The sequence below is a fragment of the Planococcus citri genome, chromosome 1 (genome assembly GCF_950023065.1).
Source record: "Planococcus citri chromosome 1, ihPlaCitr1.1, whole genome shotgun sequence".
NCBI classification, from domain to species: domain Eukaryota; kingdom Metazoa; phylum Arthropoda; class Insecta; order Hemiptera; family Pseudococcidae; genus Planococcus; species Planococcus citri.
In genome coordinates this window covers 12409122-12430538 of record NC_088677.1, presented here as the reverse complement: position 1 = coordinate 12430538, position 21417 = coordinate 12409122, and the positions used below count along the sequence as shown (strand labels likewise).

The following is a 21417-nucleotide window of genomic DNA, read 5'->3' as shown; positions in this document are numbered from 1 at the left end:
GAATTTGCTCCAGAAGGCGTGACGAATATGCAGTTGGGTGGCTAAAAATCGAGTTGTGTACGTAAGTACCATACTCGACCTGTTTAACGAGTTTATCTACATTTGAGCCGATTTTGGGAGTGACACCTCGAAAGTGGCTTTTTGACCAGCTTTTTTCAAAATTAAAAAATCCAAAAAATCAACATTTTCCCGTTTGAGTGGAAATTTTTGAAATTTACGCGAATCGCTGTATTTTGTCCAAAACTAACCTCGCAAATCCAAATTTCACAATTTCCAGCCATTCTGGAGCCTCCAGCGCTATTTTTCAATTTCTCCAGAATTTTTAATTTGCTCCAGAAGGCGTGAATATGCAGTTGGGCAGCAAAGAATCGAGTTGTGTATTATACTCGACCTGTTTAATGAGTTTATCCACATTTATTGAGCCAATTTTGAGAGTTGGAGCAAATTCAAAATTCTGTAGAAATTGAAAAATCGCGTTGGAGGTTCCAGAATGGCTGGATATGGTGAAATTTGGATTTGGGTAATTAATATTAGTTTTGGGACTTATTTTGACCATTTTTACTGATCAAGTACGTACTTTTTATTAAAGAAAAGCATAAATCGCCAAAACAGTCAATTTTGAATTTTCAAAAATTCGCCAAAAATCGAAAAATGAACTTGGGCAGCTGAAAATTTGGTTTTGGGGGTTTTAGACTATGCTCTTTCCAAAACTCGCAGTTTCGTTCATCGGAGTGTGACACCTCAGTGAGTCAGTCAGAAGGGTCACAATGTATGGTAAATTCGAGTTTATAATGAGCTGGATTTTTCATTCTGATCCTTAGATAACTTACGGCATTTTTTGAAAACTGGAAACGCTGAAGATCTGCCAGAAGCTCTTGAAAAGCTCGAAACCACGACTGATCTACTCTGGGGGTTGAGAATAGGATGTAAACCAAGTTTCAACCTCTGACGTCGAATTGATCAAAATTCAATTTTTTTCAAAGAAAAGTGGCCGTTGAAATTTTAAAAATTCGTTAAAAATTGAAAAATATGTCGGTGGTGTATTTTAGGATCCTCTTCTCGTTTTTCGTTGTTCAATTTTGACATTTTTGTGCTATCTGGGATATCACCTTCGTGAGGAATTGAATCAAAACAATGAACGACGAAAGAACTAATTGGAACACTACAAGGGCACTGAGTATTGGTTTTCAAAAAACAAGTAAATATTCGAACTCACCAGTGAACCTCTTGGACACTTTTTGCTATTTTTTTCACTGAAGCATTCGGCTCGAATGTGTAGTTTTTCACTTCTTTATCAAGTGCCTAAAAAATTTGATAACAATGACGGATTGCAGGGCATCTTTTTGGTACCCAAATTTTTCGAAAAAATGCTGCAAATGCCCTTTCAAACCCCATGTCAAAAGTGACATTTAAAGTACTACAATTGCAGTGAAATATTCCCAAAGTTATGATTGCCCAATCACCCAATTTGAGATTTTATGGTATTAATAATTTTGGAAAACAAATTTGGGCTCAATCTTGAAAAGATTTGTAAGTTATTTATTTATTTATTTAGTTTAAAGTCACTATCGACAACATTAAGGCCATTAAGTGAGAAGATAGATTTCTTTTCAATTTTTTTTTTTACCCTTACTCTTCTTCGTTGATTCAAGTAAAGTCCCATTAGGTTATTTATTTTTTTAATCCGCGAACCGGTTTCTTTTTCATCTTATGCTATCATATGTTTGAACTATACCAACTATTTTTTCAAATCCATACGAATATTTCCATATCCAGGTGTATCTACCTGGCGTAAAAGTGAAAATTCACTTCGTACACGTGGATCACTCGATCACTGATTGGTTGTTACTCGCCATCATGATTTAAACAGCGCAATCGCAGTTCACCTTTCATGTGGTAGATGGGCGGTGCTCAGGTAACTAAATGATCGTGTTTGTATAGGTATAGGTACTATAGGTGAGCAATAGTCGTTTTTAGAATCAGTTCATATCGTGATATATAACTATTAGTTTACCCATGATTTTTAAGCTGTTGAGGTCGAGTACAAAATTTAATGAAGTTAGCTATCGACTGATTTTTACGATTCGTGATTTTTCATTTTGTGAACCGGTTTCGAAATATAGTGCGAAATGTCATAGAGGATGGATGAGCATGTTAATTAAATTGAATTATTCGCAGGTAAGACTAACTTCACCTTTGATTTATTACTACATACTTTTTTTTAAATTTTTGTAAAGTAATTACAGTGGGTAAATTGTTTAAGTGATTTTTTAGGGAATTTTAAATTTTTATACAGGTACCTTTGGTTTGATTTCAAATTGTTTCATTTATTAGCTGAGCATGAAATTGATCAATTTTTTGGCGAAGAAAGAAAGTGGATGATGGTTTTAATTTCTTCCATTTCTCGAAAGCATATGAATCCTGCTAACAGAGGGATCTTAGGAAGTTGTGCACTCACTTTATAATTTTTCAAAATTTTCCTTAATTAGATTTTTGAAAATTTTAAAATAATTTCTTCACAACGAATTTTTCATTCTCAATCAACGAAACTGTGTAATTATACGAGGATATTCTTGAATTATTAATATTGACCCACCAAATCCTAATTTCGTCATTTCCGCGGATTATTGTTGAATTTCCAATAAAATATAAATTTTCCAAATGCCATCCAAAACACAGAAATTGATTCGAAGTGCTGGAGACTTAATTTACTCTTAATTTTTCAAAAGCTCAAATCGAAGAATCCTATAAATTTTCGTGAATTTCAACGAAACACAAGAGACATTTTTTGACAAGTTACACATAACAAATTCTGAGATGGCGCTGATTGGATCCCTTTTTTTAAATAATTGAACTCCTGTTGAAAGGGCCAGATGCTTGAATTATACCTAAGTTTCTCTGTGGACAAGTTTAAAGAAAATGTTGAATATGAAATTTCGAAAGATGTGAAAAAATCGTTTAAAAAATCAGTGGATAATGGAACGAGTAAAATTTCATTTCGAGTAGACAGATTCGAGATTCGAGTTTAATCGATGGTATAATTTTTTGTAAAATTAGTGCCTGTTACCTATTTGAAAAAAATTTTTAAAAATGAAAAAAAAATGAACGAAGGATTAGAAACCTGAAAAAATGACATTTTGGGTAAGAAAATTGCATGAGGTTCATTCTTGCCTAGTCCAAAATCCTCTTATCAAATCAAAAACTGAATCCACTTTGAAATGAACAAGAATCATTTTTGAAATTTGTACTTAGATTATGTCCTGTGTCCTGTACTTATCTAGTCCATTGAATTTGAAAATGAAAAATAAAAAACGTTAATTTTCAATGAAAATAATTTTAGATGAAATAATGCCTCGCTCACGAACTTTGAATGCGTTTCAAGAATCGAAATCAATTACTACGTTGACCGAAAGCAACATATCTCTGCATTCGACTAAATCATTTTTATCGTCAGTGAACGTCACAGCGACAAATTCGTGGCCTCAAAATACGGATTTCAGCTTACTGCCGAGTCCAACAACGCCTATTAGTAGTCCTATGACCTCAGGTACATATTATAGAGACAGCATTAAATGTTTTTTAAATACGAATATTGCTGCATGTTGACTTGAAAGTAAGTAATTTTAATAACTTGAAATTTTTCCTTTACAGTTACCGATGCACGTCTAAGAGCTCTTTCGAGCCCTTTTTTCATTCCTTTAGCTCCATTTTTATGGCCTCCCAGTAATATGTTATTTCCATACCCTCCTCAGTTGTTTCAAGATAATCCAGCCGATAGATTTATCACGCAGGAGAAAAATTTTACATTGCCCTTTACCAAAGTGACAAGAATTACCGGTAAGTTGATTTCGTAATTCAAGCAGAATAATTATTTTTTACGAAAAAAATCGTAGAAAAAAAGAGAAGTTTAAGAAATATTCCAATTACTCACCTTTCGTAAAAATTACATTTTCAAGAAAGATTAAAAGTGAATAATTTTTTCTTTTCGAAAAAAAATTGCAAACAGATGTACCTAAGTAGTTATATAGTTTCTGATTCTCAAAAATGACTGATTTTTACTAAAATTATCAAATTTTTGCTTCAACATTTTTTTCCCCTCAAACGTTTTGGAAGTCCGCATTAAGATATAATCCATAGAGATTGGAAAAGTAAGTATCTTTTTTTGCCAATAATTCCCACAAAAGTCTTCTTTTCGCAAAAATTGTCAAAATCCTGCTGTTTGCAAAAAATTGTAAAAAAACTCGTTTTTTAACAAAAATTTTCTAATTTTTGCTCTAACATCAAAAGGCATTAAAGTGCGTATCAAGATATAATCCATAGAGATTGGAAAAGTAAGTATCTTTTTTTGCCAATAATTCCCACAAAAGTCTTCTTTTCGCAAAAATTGTCAAAATCCTGCTGTTTGCAAAAAATTGTAAAAAAACTCGTTTTTTAACAAAATTTTCTAAAAAATAGTCCCTTTTACAAATAATTTTGAATTTTTACTTTTTCAAAAAAATTTTTCCAAATGACTCGATTTTCTGTCAGAATCTGTCAGAAAACTATTCCTTTTGTTAAAATTGTCAGTCTCGTTTTATTTTTCCAAGAATTTATAAATTTGCTTTTTTCGTCAGAAATTGCTAAAATCCTTACTTTTCTGCCAAAAAGTCTCACTTTTTCATCAAAAAGTTTCGAAATAGGTCGAACTTTTCAAAATTAAATGAACTTTATTCGCAAATAATTCTTTTCATTTGTGACTTTTTTTCTGTATTAGAATATTTTGATCGGGTTTTGTCACTTTTTGGCCACTTTTCAATTACTTTTTGGTCAATTTTTCGAGATTTTTCAGTTACAAAATTACTTTTTCGTGGGGGGGAGGGGGAATTGAGTACGAGCCCTGCCCTCGTTTTCACTCGAGTCTATTTACTTTTCATTTTCAAAATTCAAATACATATTAAAAACTCATCATTCAAATATTCTAAAATTTTGGAACAAATAAGAAATTAACAAAGGGTATTCCTGGTTAAGATAGGTGAAATGGCCCTGTTCTCAGATTTGGAAAATCATGATGGATTATTGTTGGGTACCTCCAATAAAAATTTTCGACCGGAATTTCCGCCCCCCAACCCACCCCCCTTGGTCAGTATAGCCAAAAAACGCGTTTTTTGCGCAAAAAATTCGGTATCCATGAGTGGTGGGGATAAAATTCTGGTACCACGCGGAATGTGTAGGGAAAGCCTGGGCCTTTCAACACGATTTTTTTCAAAAAATTTTATCGTAGTGGTGGGGGTAAAATTGACAAAAGAAAACTTTGAAACGCCACAGCTCCGAACTGAAGGGTACTACACAAAAACTGTTTTCGCCAAAATGTGTCTTTTTACTAGTATTTTCTTCCTACTAATCCATGAAATTGAAATTTTGTCTGCAAAAGGCTCATATTCGCAAAAAACCCTGAAAAATACGCGTTTTTCGCGATTTTTTGCAAAATTATGCGAAGTATGCAAAAAGTGTATAGAACAAAAAATGTTAAGCGTCGAATTTCACCCTAGAAAACGTGTTCATAAGGTTGTCAAAACGCTCATCTACTGAAGTTAGCTTAAATTGTAACCATGAGCTCTCTGAATAAAAAAAATACCAAAAATATTAAAATTGAGGTCCGAGCGATTCAGTTATAATTTTCACAGTCTTCTCATTTTAAACACGTTTAAACAATGCTTGGTCAAAAAAATCCTTCAAAATGAAAATATTGCAAGTCAAACTTACAAAAAGTTACCAAGAATAGGCAAATTACCCAAAAATTGTTCAGAAATCTAACTCAAAATCAGTATTTGCAGAAAATACAAATTTCAATTTAATTTCAATTTTCAAAAATTTCAACAAGATCTTTTTCAAATCCAATAGGTACCATACATACATGTTCAACAAATCTTACCAAAATTCAAAAACTTGACCCATCATGAGGGACAAATTGTTTGAAAAATCAATGTTTTTAGCATTTTTGAAGATCCTTTACCCATACCACATATTCTATAAAAAAAAAGTACACTTTGTGTATCTTATCCAAAGATTGATGTGATAAACATAGGTACCTACCAATCATTTTATTTACAAGTATAATTAAACATTTTTTTCGGGTCAGAATTTTCTATAAAATTATAAGTATTGATTTTAAAAATGGAAAAAGCAGCTCTTTTGAGACAAATTCTGATAAACGTTAGGACTTTTTGACAATTTTTTCAAAAACTGTACCTTCAATCTATTTTGGCCAACACGAGATTTTACTAACCATTTTGGCATAAAATAGAATTTTTTGGATAATTCATCAGCAAAAGGCCTTTGCCCACAATATTTCGTCAAAAAAATGGAACATTTTGGCAAAAAGCAGGAGTTTTGTTTTTGGCAATTTTTACAAAGTTAGGAGTTTTTTTATAATTTTGACAAAAAAGGAACTTATATTTACGATTCTGACGCAAACGAGATTTTTTTGACAATTTAGGCAAGAGCAGAACTTTGCAGACATTTCTGGCAAAAAACATAACACGGACTTCTTAGGATCATTTTGGCAAAAGAAGGAAATTTCGAAATTTTGGCTAATATGTAACAAAGTTTTTGGTCATTTCTGCAAAAAATATTAGGACTTTCTCAATAACGCCAAAAAAAAGGTATTTTCTCAACAATTTTGGCAAAAAACGGGACTTTTTTGGAAATTTTGACAAAAGTTGGGATTTTTTAATAATTTTTTTTACAATTTTGGCTAAAATGATACCTATTTTTTTTTACAATGATTCCGACGATAAGATTTTTTGAACATTTTGGCATAAAACATGTGCTTTTTTGGCAATTTTTACAAAAAATCAAGATTTTTTGATAATTATGTCAAAAAATTGGAATTTTTGAAATTTTGGACAACAACAGGTTTTTTTGCTCATTTTTACAAAATATATTAGGATTTTGATAACATCATTCAGAAGAAAATGTATTTTCGACAATTATGATCAAAAACAGTGCTTTTTTGATAATTTCGACAGAAGTTAGAATTTTTTTATAATTTTTACAAAAATATGACTTTTTTGATAATTTTGGCAAAAGCAGGAATTTTTGACAAGTTTGCAGTAGCGATTTTTCGCTCCATACTACGTAGCAACATGACCAACGTGATAATCAAATAGTGCAGGTGGCATAAAGGCATAATACCTCATCTCATGACTTTGCTGCAAAGTTGTGATGTGTGCGCGCGCTTAGCTCAGTAGATGAGCGTCTTGACAACCTTTTGAACACGTTTTCTAGGGTGAAATTCGACGCTTAACATTTTTTGTTCTATACATTTTTTGCATACTTCGCATAATTTTGCAAAAAATCGCGAAAAACGCGTATTTTTCAGGGTTTTTTGCGAATATGAGCCTTTTGCAGACAAAATTTCAATTTCATGGATTAGTAGGAAGAAAATACTAGTAAAAAGACACATTTTGGCGAAAACAGTTTTTGTGTAGTACCCTTCAGTTCGGAGCTGTGGCGTTTCAAAGTTTTCTTTTGTCAATTTTACCCCCACCACTACGATAAAATTTTTTGAAAAAAATCGTGTTGAAAGGCCCAGGCTTTCCCTACACATTCCGCGTGGTACCAGAATTTTATCCCCACCACTCATGGATACCGAATTTTTCGCGCAAAAAACGCGTTTTTTGGCTATACTGACCAAGGGGGGTGGGTTGGGGGGCGGAAATTCCGGTCGAAAATTTTTATTGGAGGTACCCAACAATAATCCATCATGATTTTCCAAATCTGAGAACAGGGCCATTTCACCTATCTTAACCGGGAATACCCTTTTCTCAAACACTGTTTTTACTTCTCGAAACTCGAATTTTTGAACCCTTTTACCCTTGCTTCGCTGGGGTCAATTCTTATCTCTAAACATGAAAAAAAAATCCCATTTGGAAACTTCCATAAATTCAAAAATGGGTTAGCAAGCCGAAATTTACTCTGCAATCTAATTTTAACACCCTCTGAAGACGACTTCAGGTGGGTTCAAGTAATTTTGGAACCTCCGGTGACTTTTGGAAAGCTTTCATGGCGTTTTTAGGAAAATTGAAATTTCCAAAAAGTAGCTGGAAGCTTTAAAACCACTTGAAACCAGCATGCAGTCGACTTCATGTTATTGAATTGAAAGTATGTAATTTGCAGAGTAAATTTAGGCTTTTCAACTTCATTTGATGAAATTTTGTGAGAATTTCAAGTTTCAAAAATATACTGGAGGGTCATTCCACGTCAATCGGACCAAGAAGTGGTAGGTGGGTTCACCGATTTTTTTGAAATTTTTCCTGTGGAAAGACCTTCCAAAGGGATGACCAATGGCGCAAATCGCAGCCCTCTAGCCCATTTTTAACGGCAGCCAGGGGGTGTCAAAGTTTTCAGTGATCCTAAAATACCATCCATTTCATCAGCGGATTACTCGATAACCGCGATACCTATCAAAATGGAACTTTTTCCGATAGTTAGGGGTTTTAAAAGGCTTTTTGGTGATATCATAAAAATCAGTGTTGCCACTTTTTTTCGTACAAAAAATTAGCTGAAAAAGTTTCAAAACGTAGTTTTTATATCGTTCCGACTCTCAAAAATTCTGAAAAAAATATATTATGGACAACTTTTCATGCTGAACAACATATTAAAAAATTGGGATGGTAACTTGGCACAAAGTCGATTTAATAAAATTTAAAGTTTGCGAAAAAATGCGATTTTTTTATTTAAAACATGAAAACAAGTTTTGATAGGTAAAGTTGACCCATTTGACCCCTATTTTTACGTATCTGTTGAAAAAGTTGAAAAAACCCTTTCACTCGATGAAATAAACTCCTCACAAGAAAATCAAAATTCGAAAAAATTCAATTTTCAATTTCAAACATCAAAAAAAGTTTAAATTTATTCAGTTGTCTTATTTTGACCTCTTTCTGACGTATTTCATAAAAAAGTTGATAAAAATTACACTCACAACAAAAAAATAAAAATTCGTTCATTTTTTGAATCTTTTCGAATTTTGATTTTTTTTGTGAGGAGTTCATTTCATCGAGTGAAAGGGTTTTTTCAACTTTTTCAACAGATACGTAAAAATAGGGGTCAAATGGGTCAAATTTACCTATCAAAACTTGTTTTTATGTTTTAAATAAAAAAATCGCATTTTTTCGCAAACTTTAAATTTTATTAAATCGACTTTGTGCCAAGTTACCATCCCAATTTTTTAATATGTTGTTCAGCATGAAAAGTTGTCCATAATATATTTTTTTCAGAATTTTTGAGAGTCGGAACGATATAAAAACTACGTTTTGAAACTTTTTCAGCTAATTTTTTGTACGAAAAAAAGTGGCAACACTGATTTTTATGATATCACCAAAAAGCCTTTTAAAACCCCTAACTATCGGAAAAAGTTCCATTTTGATAGGTATCGCGGTTATCGAGTAATCCACTGCTGAAATGGATGGTATTTTAGGATCACTGAAAACTTTGACACCCCCTGGCTGCCGTTAAAAATGGGCTAGAGAGCTGGGATTTGCGCCATTGGTCATCCCTTTGGAAGGTCTTTCCACAGGAAAAATTTCAAAAAAATCGGCGAACCCACCTACCACTTCTTGGTCCGATTGACGTGGAATGACCCTGGAGGCTCCAGTAATTTTCAAAAAATCGCTGGAGGCTCCAAAACGACTTGAAATTTACCTGCAGTCGACTTCATAGCGTATTGAAATTAGTTTGCAGAATTAATTTCGGCTTTCCAACTCCATTTTGATGAAATTTTGTGAGAATTTCGAGTTTCAAAAATCTGCTGGAGGCTCCAGAACTGCTTAAAATGGTTTGAAACAGTTTCCAATCGATTTGGCAGGTAGAAAATAGGGTATATCCCAAATTTCAGCTTTCTAAGTCAATTTGGTAAAATTTTGATTTGTTCTCACATTTTGGCCAATATTTGATTTTTGAAAATTCACCAAAAATTGAAAAACGCACTTTAGCACTTGAAATTTTGACAAGTGATGAATTTTTGCCTGCTCTTTCGATCTACCCTTGTACGGTTTAAAAAGTTTTATGCTAGTCCTATATGTTGGAACGCAAAATCTGCGATTTCGGCTGTCCTGTCAATCAGAATGGCCGCCGTTTTGTAAGAAGGGCCACTTGTTTTTTGAAGACAAGAACTAGAAATGTTCCTTAGGACTCCCCCTTCAAGAAAAAAGTTGTCCAGAGGATCAGCAGGGGCGTGCTAGTGACCCTTATGCGAGCCCCCCGACTAAGAATTGTAATTTCGTCTTTTATTTGTATTTCATCTTGAAAACTCGTAATTTTATTCGGCGAAATCAACATTTCTTTTCTCATACTTATCAGTCAGCAAATTTTCAGTCGGAGCCCCCCTCCCCTTCCACACTCCACTCTTATAATAAATGATAGAAAACAACTGAAACAGAAACATTAGGAGAAAGATTCTGGAAGAGGAGGGAAGTTTAGGACCCCATTCGATCACTCCACCAGGGACCTCTAATCGACCCAGTCCACGCCTGTCATAATGACAATTTTATAGTGAACAAATACGTGTAACTTGTCTTCAAATTGGAGAAAAATTAATCAGAACGTGTTACAGAAGATGAAGAAGAAGAGGAAGAAAGACCACTAAATCTGAGTATAAAAAATAGAAAAACAGCCGAAATATGGAATCCTATAACTTCATGCGAATTAGAAGAAAAAACTTCGCCACAGTTACCAAATACCGACCCTGCTCAAAGCAAAAAAAAGTATCAGGTAAAAAAATATCAATTATTACTACATAAAGGGCCCATTTCAGAAATAGTGATTTTTATCTCATTCCTGATCGGTGCTTTCATATCGAAAATTAGATTTTGAGACAATCCTTCGAATCCATCATCTCAAATGACCATTTCCCAAGGTTGTTTTTTCATGACGAACTTACTGAATTTTCAAAATCTGGTTTCCGAATTCCAAGAATGAATTTTTCCCAAGAATTGTATTTTCAAGTTCAAAATGTGAGAATTTCTAGCAATTTTAGTAGCAAACCAAAACTTTCGAACAATTTTGATGAAGTTGAAATTTTTTTTAGAACTTGACGAACAACTTTTTGGCTAATAATAAAAAGAAAAAAACTAGAATTTTTGGAATTTTGGAAAAAAATTTCGACGAATGACATACTCGTTTTTTTGACAATTTTGAAAAAAAGCAGGATTTTTTTGCTAATTTTGACAGTAAAAAGTACTCTAGTAAGATTTACTTATTGGGTATTTTTGATGAAAACTTGATATTTTTCAGACAATTTTATCAAAATAGCAGATGTTTTGCCATAAAAACATAACTTTTTGGAAATTTTGACCAAAAAAGGTTTTTTTTTGAAATTTTGTCAAATAAGTGAAACAAGACTTGGCTATTTCGACAGATGAATTAAAGAAACGTCCATCCTGATAATATACGGTCTTGATTACAGTGTTTACAAAAAAGTAAGTAAATTTTTTCACATAATTTTGTCAAAAAAGCTTTTGTTTGATGTTTTACAAAAAAGCCATGCATTTTGAGACAAAAAAACGCCTGCGTGGAAATTTTTACGAAAAAAGAGGTGTTTTTTGCAATTTTAGCAATTAAAAAAACAAGACTTTCCGGATATTCTGACACAAAAATAGGCATTTTCATCATTTTGATGAAAACGGTTATTTTTACGAGAATATACCTACCTGCAATTTCTCACAATTTTGTAAAAAATAACTTTTTTGAGAATTTCAACAAAAAAGTAGATTTTTTTACAAATTTTAACCACTAAATTTTTGTTTTGAAAATTCCAACAAAAAATCAGAATTTTTTACAATATTTTATTGGCAAAAAAAGTAAAAAAACTGTTGCTATACAAAAACAATAATTTCGACTCAAGAAGTACTTTTTTTTGGCAATTGTAGAACTTAAGATTTTTATCAAGATATATGAAAGGTAATCGCATTAATGAGCAATGACCATTTTTCTTCGTTTTTTTCTTTTCATTTCATGTGATGATGTCAGTGTACTCAGTGTGGGAAAACTTTTAAACGTTCCTCGACTTTATCAACACATCTTTTGATTCATTCAGACGTACGTCCTTATCCGTGCGATTACTGCGGTAAAAGATTTCACCAGAAATCAGACATGAAAAAACACACGTACATTCACACAGGTAAGAATACATAAATACCTAAAACACAATCGCACAATTTTTTTCACTCTTATAAATTAAGTAAAGTAAACTGTAAGATTATTGATCCAAATACTACGTAATCTCAAATGAATTTACTATCGTTCGATCGAACCGCCAACCGTTTTAAACGGTTTTACTGACTTTTTTATTCTTTCGTTTGCCTCTAAACGTACTCACAGAAAACAGTTCCAGCGTTATAACAATGCACCCGAGAAAACACCTGATAAGGATATGGCTATAGGTGTTTATAAGTTATCAGGTGTCTTCTCTTTTGTTTCTTCGACTTGACGTAGGTATTTTAAAGGCAACGACTGCGACTCGCCGTCTGTCCGATAACATGAATCTCGAATTGCGTTCGCGAAAATACTTTTCTGTATAAACAACTTAGGTATTAGGTAGGTATATTTTTTCACCAACATAAATACCTATCTACAGGTAAAAAATGTACCACATGGCACGAGTACCTCTAAAAAATGATCAATTTTCACGCGTGAAATCAAATAATTATTTTCGATTTATCGTACCTACAGTTATATTACAAGAATTGATAAAGTGATGAATAAAGAAGTGAAACGCGTTTTAGTTGTTAAAAGCTTAATACGACGAACTCGGTCATTGAATGTAGAAATGCAGGTGATGTTTACAATGTTCATTTAAAATAATATGTACAATTTAATGCATACGGGTACCGATGGTAGGTACATCTAAATAATGTATACGTGCAGATGTAAATTTTTTTCCATTTGCATACTATATTACTCGACTGACTCTGAGTGATATGTTAACCCTAAAAAGACACTTTATCATCGACGTGTGTGCGAAATACCTACCTGTACCGACCTACCATCCACAGTCACATATCGCTCTCTATCTTTACTTCGAACTCGTACAAATCGAGAATCAGGGTTGATGACGAATGCAGCTATACATATGTACATTCGCATAAACCACAAGCCTACCTCTATCTAATCTTTTCCTCTTATTTATCCAGCGGAATTGGAATTGCGAAATTATTACTTAGAAATTGCGAGATTTTTAAATATCGAATCGTAAACAAAAATCACAAACGTGTGTTCGACTACAATAGAAATTATTCTTACATATTTTTTTCCACGTTGATAAGGTAAGTTTTTTTTTTCGACGTGGGACTGATTTAACAACGACGTTGCAATTTTTATCAATTATTAGTGACTCGTGTGGGAGGTAATGCTTCGATAGGCGAAGAAAAGTCTGTTTCCAGAGTTTTTATCTAGGTACCTAGCTACCTACTTATTATAAGATCTCGCAAATTTCTGCATCATAAACCAATAGGAGAGAAATCTCACAAAGAATAATAATATCGTAATTCCATGTCAGGATGAAGTTTCATCAATTTCACCAAATAATCTTCAAAATTCGTTTGAGCTGGTTCAAATCCAAAATTATCTCCATCCATTGATCACTTTTGAAAAAAAAAAAAAAAACTTAAAAAAATAAGTATACTGTTCTGGAACGAGTGAACGAAAAAATCTGAAATTCGGTTTCCACCCTATTTTTGACCTCCCCAGTCGATTTATTATAGTTTGGAGTTGTTCTAAGGCCTGTAACAGATTTTTGAATTCTTCAGTATTCGAAAAAAAAAATCGATAAATAGGTTCAAACTGAAATTCAGTACCTACTTATAAACTCGGATTTACCACTCAGCAGGTTAAAAATATCCAAATTTGAACATTTTTAGATTAAACGTTCGCGAATGGCGAATTTATCATTACACGGAAAAAAAAAAGTATAGGTAATTTTTATTATTTTAGCACAATAACCGGATCCCATTCGAAAATACAGTAGAATTTATTTTAGAACTTGGTATTTTCAACTGGTCACACAAAATTATTTTTAATGTGATGGCATGGTAAAAATTATTCCTCCATAATGACTTTTACTGTACCATGATAGTAAAAATTACACGAACCAATAATGTAAAAATTAATGTGTGGTGAAGAAAGAAATACTCCACTTGAAGTAATTTTTACTATTTGAAAAGTAAAAATTATTCTATCGTAATAATTTTTACTATATTTCAATAGTAAAAATTACTCGAACCAATTGTGTAAAGATTATTAAGCGTTTAAGTAAAAAATGCTCGTTTTGAGATAATTTTTACTGTTTGAGAAATAAAAAGTACTTGTGGTGAGGTAATTTTTACTTTTGAGCAATGATTTCAATTTTCAAAATGAAATTTTAAAAAATTAAAATAAAGGGGAAGGGATGCGCAATTTTGATTTTTTTTGCACCGTTGGATTCTACTCGATGTGGAGGATTTTTGACAATTTTAATCTTTTACGAAAATTTCCTAACCTATTGACCTAACCGGGAATCGAACCTGGTACCCTACGGTTTCCTAACTACCTAACTTGACTACTCGGCCATGACCACGCTACTTATGAAGGAGGATTAAAAGAACATATTAGTTTGCAAACGCGTGGTGCTATTTCAAATCACATTACTTACTATTTATTGCGTGCAGTTTGATTGGATAGCGCTTTTTCACATGTTTGTGTGTGTACTTTCTGTGTTGCTGGTATATCATACTCATAGATATGCCATTTGGTGTTTGATTGATTCAAATATTTACCTATATAATACATACGTAATTTCTGTTTTATTTCATAACATTCCAGTGTACAGACTAATTTTATTGTTTAAAAGCTTGTGTTGGGAATTCGAGGTTTTTATCAAAGTAGATCATATATTTTGTTTTCGCAATTTGAAAAAGTTGTTCAACAAATGTTGAATTAAACTGAAGTTGAACCTGCTTAAAGAGAAATAAGAATCTGAAACATGGCGACAGATTTCAAATTATTCTTCTTTACATTTTTACAAAATATCTACGAAGGATGTATGACGAAGTATAAGTAACAAACTACATAATACTAGTCTGAGCAAAAAAAATTTGTGAAAAAATTGCATATGTAGGTAATTTTATTGGTTGACAAATCGTTTAAAATTCAATTTGGCCGCAGTCAACTATTTTTAAACTCAAAAAGTTGGAGTTTTCTAATCGCATTTGCGTAATAATAAGATTGCTACTCGTAAATAAATCAACAACAAAATCGCGTCGAATCATTAATATCGAAAATATTTTTTGAAAAGGGGAAAAAAATAGAAAAAAAAGGCAAATACCTATTCTAACAGTTAGATTAGAAATTTAATAGTTGAAGGAATTTGAAACAAAACTAATTAAATTTTATTTTTGGATGGGAATTCAATCACATTAAAAAAAAAGTTGAATAATTTTGCGAGTTGAATTCTAAAAAGAAAAATAATAATTCAATGCAAAATAATTTTGAAAATACGTTATATTTTCAAATATTTTAAACCAGATTAAGCAGGAAAACAAAAACTTTGAAACGGAATCCCAATTCAATCTAAACTTTTTTGATCTATAAGTATAGGCTATGCTGATCTTGAAACAATAAAATTGATTCTTTTCAGAATTCTGAACAAAACGCTTACAAGGAAAATAAAAAAGGTCAATTTCAAAATGTCAAAAAATTCCAACCTTTAATTGGATTTCAAAAAAATGGATACTTGGGTCTAAGTAAAAACAGATGTTTCAAAATTTAATTAAAAAAAAGAAAAAAAAAAGGTACCTATAGTCAGGGGGCCCGCATAAGGATCACATGCACCCCCTGCCGATTCTTCGGGACAACTTTTTTCTTAAAGGGGAAGTCCTAAGGAACATTTCTAGCCCTTGTCCTCAAAAAAAAAGTGGCCCTACTTACAAAATGGCGGCCATTTTGATTGACAGGTCAGCCGAAATCGCAGGTTTTGCGTTCCAACATAGGACTTTCACGGAATTTTTTAAACCGTACAAAGGTAGATCGAAAGAGCAGGCAAAAATTCATCACCTGTCAAAATTTCAAGTGTTAAAGTGCCTTTTTCGATTTTTGGTGAATTTTCAAAAATCAAATTTTGGCCAAAACGTGAGAAAAAAATCAAAATTTTACCAAATTGACCTAGAAATCTGAAATTTGAGATATGTCCTATTTTCGACCTGCCAAATCGATTGGAAACTGTTTCAAACCGTTTTGAGCAGTTCTGGAGCCTCCAGCAGATTTTTGAAACTCAAAATTCTCTCAAAATTTCATCAAATGGAGTTGGAAAGCCGAAATTCATTCTGCAAACTAATTTCAATACGCTATGAAGTCGACTGCAGGTGATTTTCAAGTCGTTTTGGAGCCTCCAGCGATTTTTTGAAAATTACTGGAGACTCCAGCAGATTTTTGAAACTCGAAATTCTCACAAAATTTCATCACATGGAGTTGGAATGCCGAAATTCATTTTACAAACTAATAGGGTTAGCAAGTCGAAATTTACTCTGCAAACTAATTTCAATACAATATGAAGTCGACTGCATGGTGGTTTCAAGTGGTTTTGAAACTTCCAGCTACTTTTTCGAAATTTCAATTCTCCTAAAAACGCGATGAAACTTTTCAAAAAGTCACTGGTGGCTCCAAAATTACTTCAACTTGCCTGAAGTCGTCTTCAGAAGGTGTTAAAATTGAAGTGCAGAGTTAATTTCAGCTTGCTAACCTTATTTTGATGAAATTTTGGAGAAATTTCTGGACCCTCCAGTAATTTTCAAAAAATCGCTGGAGGCTCCAAAACGACTTGAAAATCACCTGCAGTCCACTTCATATTGTATTGAAATTAGTTTGCAGAGTAAATTTCGGCTTTCCAACTCCATTTGATGAAATTTTGAGAGAATTTCGAGTTTCAAAAATCTGCTGGAGGCTCCAGAACTGCTCAAAACGGTTTGAAACAGTTTCCAATCGATTTGGCAGGTCGAAAATAGGACATATCTCAAATTTCAGATTTCTAGGTCAATTTGGTAAAATTTTGATTTTTTTCTCACATTTTGGCCAAAATTTGATTTTTGAAAATTCACCAAAAATCGAAAAAGGCACTTTAACACTTGAAATTTTGACAGGTGATGAATTTTTGCCTGCTCTTTCGATCTACCTTTGTACGGTTTAAAAAATTCCGTGAAAGTACTATATTGGAACGCAAAACCTGCGATTTCGGCTGACCTGTCAATCAAAATGGCCGCCATTTTGTAAGGAGGGCCACTTTTGTTTTGAGGACAAGGGCTAGAAATGTTCCTTAGGACTTCCCCTTTAAGAAAAAAGTTGTCCCGAAGAATCGGCAGGAGGGTGCATGTGATCCTTATGCGGGCCCCCCGACAGGTACCTAAGAGAAAATTTACAGTCACAATTGCGTAATTTTTACTTGGACATAATTTGTAAAAATACCCTTGCAATTGTGTACATCGTTTTACAAATTATTTTTCCAGTAAAAAAAAAACGCGAATTGATATCAGTAAAAAAATTACCTACTTTGAATTTTGTAAAAAAAAAAATACTATTTAGAATAGGTGGTAATTTTTACTTTTAGCGCAAATTAAAGTGAACTTGAATGATTTTTACTATGAGAACGGTAAATTTTACATGATGTTAGGTAAAACGTATTTTTTGGCCGACATGTAGACCTATTAATATTGACACAGTACTTCGTGTTTTCCATGTAGTAAGAATTACTCTCACAATGCGTAATATTTACTTAGAAATAATAGTAAAAATTACTTTTATAACTGAGTAATTTTTACTTGGGCAGAATAGTGAAACTTTACTATCCGTGAATAGTAAAAATTACTGTTACAATCCCAACAGATAATACCACCTGGTGCAGTACTTTTTATTCAATCATACAATTTTATTTTTTACTAGAACAGAATAGTAAAAATTTACCATCCGTAAATAGTAAAAATTACATTGAATTTTGTGAAAAAAATACTATACAGAAAAGTAATTTTTACTTTCATCACGAATTGAACCACACGTTGAGTGATTTTTACTATGAGATTAGTAAATTTTACTATGAGGTTTGTAAATTCTACCTAATTTTGGGTAAAATATATTTTTTGGCGGACATTTATTATTTTTTAACGGGTAATTTATGTTAAAATTTTTTTCCGTGTAGGTATTTCAAAAATAATCAGAGGAGAAAATTTTGAATTGGGAACGAAATAAAATATTTTTGAAAATATGTGCTCGAGTCAGTCAAAAGGGTCACAAGTATGGTAAATTCGAGTTTATAAGAGCTGAATTTCATTTTGATCCTACAAAGCTCCCAGATAAAAAGTCATGACGTCTTTTTCATGACCAAAATTACCGCATGAAAATCCCTCCCCGCCCCCCCCCCCCCCAAAAAAAAATCAAATAGGTTTCCATTTTTCACAGAATCAAAAATTATAGTATTTTCATTTTTCTGATTTTCTGAACAAATTTTTGGTTTTTTGATTTTTTTTCCTTCATTGTAAGGATGACTTTTATGACCATCCACCAAAATTCATGATCTATTTTTCGTCATTATACCGCAGGAAAATACCCCTCCCCCCAATCAAAAAAAAAATAACTTGGAATTGCGAGGAAATCGAACAGGGTTGCCATTTTTTACAGGATCAAAAATGAGGTACCTATATTTCAGTTTTTTCATTCATCTGGTTTTTTAAACAAATTTTTGATTTTTTTTTCATTTTATGGGCGTTTTAAAAAAATTTCAAATGTGTTTTAAGAAAAATTCATGACTTTTTCTTAATTTTTCATGAATTTTTCTCAACTTTCATGACATTTTCTCAACTTTTAATGACTTTCATGACCCTTATTTTTCACTTTTATACCGCATAAAAATACCCCCCCCCCCCAACCAAAAAATTAAATAACTTAAACTGCGAGGAAATCGAACAAAGTTTCCATTTTTTTTACAGGATCAAAAATTGGGTATTTCAGTTTTTCCAGTTATCTGATTTTTGAACAAATTTTTGATTTTTTTGATTGCTTTTACATTTTATGGACTTTTAATAAAATTTGCAAGTGTGTTTTTCGAGCAAAATTCATGACTGTTTCGTGATTTTCATGACTTGCATGATCGTTAAGACACCCTCTATTTATGGCATTTTTCTTAAAAACTGAAAAACCGGATGATCTGCTGAATAGCTCGAAACCACGACCGATCTTCTGTGGAGGTCGAGAACATGATGGAAGCCAAATTTCAACATTTGACGTCAATTTGATCAAATTTTAATTTTTTTTATATAGGAAATTGGGCAAATTTAGAATATTAAGAATTCGCTAAAAATTGAGAAGTGAATTTCCACACTTAAAATTTGTGTTGGTGGTGTATTTTAGGATCCTCTTCTAATTTTCCGTTGTTCAATTTTGACACTTTTGTGCTACCTGGGATATCATCTTGGTGGAGTTGAATCCAATGTGAGGCTGGTGTAAAAGGGCACTGAGTATTGTTTTTCAAAAAGCAAGTAAATATTTGAACTCACCAGAGGGAACCGCTTGGACACTCTTTGCTATTTTTTTCACCAGAGCATAGAGCTCGAATGGGTCATTCTTGTCATTCTTTATCAAGTGCCCAACAAATTTGATAACAGTGAGAGATAGGCTACTTTTTCGGTAGGTACCAACATTTTTCGAAAAAATGCTGCAAAATGTACCCTTTCAAAGCCCATGTCAAAAATTACCTTCAAAGTACAATTGCAATGTAAGATTCCCAAAGTTATGACTATGCCCAATCACACAATTTGAAATTTTATGGTATTATTTCGGAAAACAAAGGGCTCAAAATCACACCTTTTCTCGATCCCATCGAGAGAGCCCTTGAAAAGATTTGTAAGTTGAAAGTATCACCCAAAAAAAAGATTTTCCCAGTAGTAACATCCCGATCGCAATTTTTGGGATTCGATGTATTTTTTTTAAAAAAAAATTGAGCCTCAAAGAACACCATCATCCGAACTTTTTTCAAAATTTGAGTCTCTAAATGCGATTTCAATTCAAATCTGATCAAAAATGTATTTTTTTTTTTTAGAATTATCATTTGTCGTAATTTGAATTTCTTTTGCCAATTTATGTCATTATTTATACTCGTACATCAAAACGAATTTAAATCCTCATAAGATCTTTCACTTTTTTCGTCTGAGTACGAGAAATTTTTTTTGTTTGAATTTTTCAAAGGGATCTTCACGCTCTGAAGGAAAATGTGTAAAATCCGTGACATTAAGAGATAGAGAAGATTCATAAAATATTGTAAAAAGGTAACCTAAAGTAAATAATTTTTTTTTCAGGTGAAAAACCACACAAATGTACCGTCTGTGGTAAAGCTTTCAGCCAATCGTCTAATTTAATCACGCATTTAAAAAAACACACCGGTTATAGACCATTCTCGTGCAGTTTATGCGAAAAAGCTTTCCAAAGGAAAATAGACTTACGAAAACACGTCCAAAATCAACATCCTGGACACCCACCTCAACAATATCACATCAGTAGTACAACTTCAGCGTCAGCTGTGATTAATACCACGACGAGTATCAATTCGGAGTATAACGAAAAACCTCCTAAGATGGAATTTAGTAAGACATCGATGAAGTCTTGAAATAGCTAAGTAGATACTTAATTTTCAAATCATTTCTTTTATTATACGAACAACTGATGAAGAATAGAAGACTAAAGTGAAAATATCTTAAATGTTCCTATTTTTATTGTTGTAATTTTTTATTACTTTCATTTTTGTTCTGAGATTTTTTTTTTATTGAGTCAAACGAAGGTAATAGGTAAGTAAAGTAAGTACAAGAAATATGACCCTAAAATTTTCTCTATTGTTCATTGTTTCTATCTATTTGACTGAGGATGATTTAATTATAACGAATACCTAATACAAATAGGAAATAAAACAATTTACTTTATAATTTTATAGTTTTAGATCTTTTTTTTTTTTTTTTTTTTTTTTGTAAATTTGCACTTGGATTTGTTCTATTTTATTGAAAATAGGTAAATTAGCTAATGCACCAAAGATTTGTACTGTTCGTTCGAGTTCACCCAACTCAAAAAAAAAAATCTCAAGGATGCCTCTACCTTCTTTCTTCGCTCATATTAATTGATGAAATATGCGACCAAGCTAAATAAATTTTGCTCAAATGAACTGAAAAAATGTTTAATTCAATCCGAATGAGGGGAGGCAGCCTTGACATTGATTTTTTTTCAAGAGTTGGAGAACATGCGAAGGAACTTCCTTTTTTTTTTAAATGTATGAATGTATAAACGAAAATAAAAACGACGTTTTCGAATATAGGTCCTTTTATTTGTATAATATTAATGTACCTATTTGTAGTGTATCTATTTTACTCGAGTAACGGT

At 32.3% G+C, this 21417-nt stretch overlaps 1 protein-coding gene across 1 annotated transcript; it reads left to right on the top strand.

The window, feature by feature from the left end:
- The first annotated feature begins 1997 nt into the window (after positions 1-1997).
- On the top strand, positions 1998-20903 carry LOC135847661 (zinc finger protein with KRAB and SCAN domains 1-like). Its single transcript, XM_065367314.1, has 6 exons — positions 1998-2178; positions 3341-3547; positions 3652-3837; positions 10592-10749; positions 12007-12157; positions 20349-20903. The coding sequence occupies exons 2-6, from the start codon at positions 3349-3351 to the stop codon at positions 20654-20656; spliced, it is 1002 nt and encodes a 333-aa protein (XP_065223386.1). The 5' UTR covers positions 1998-2178; positions 3341-3348; the 3' UTR covers positions 20657-20903.
- Positions 20904-21417: the final 514 nt, after the last annotated feature.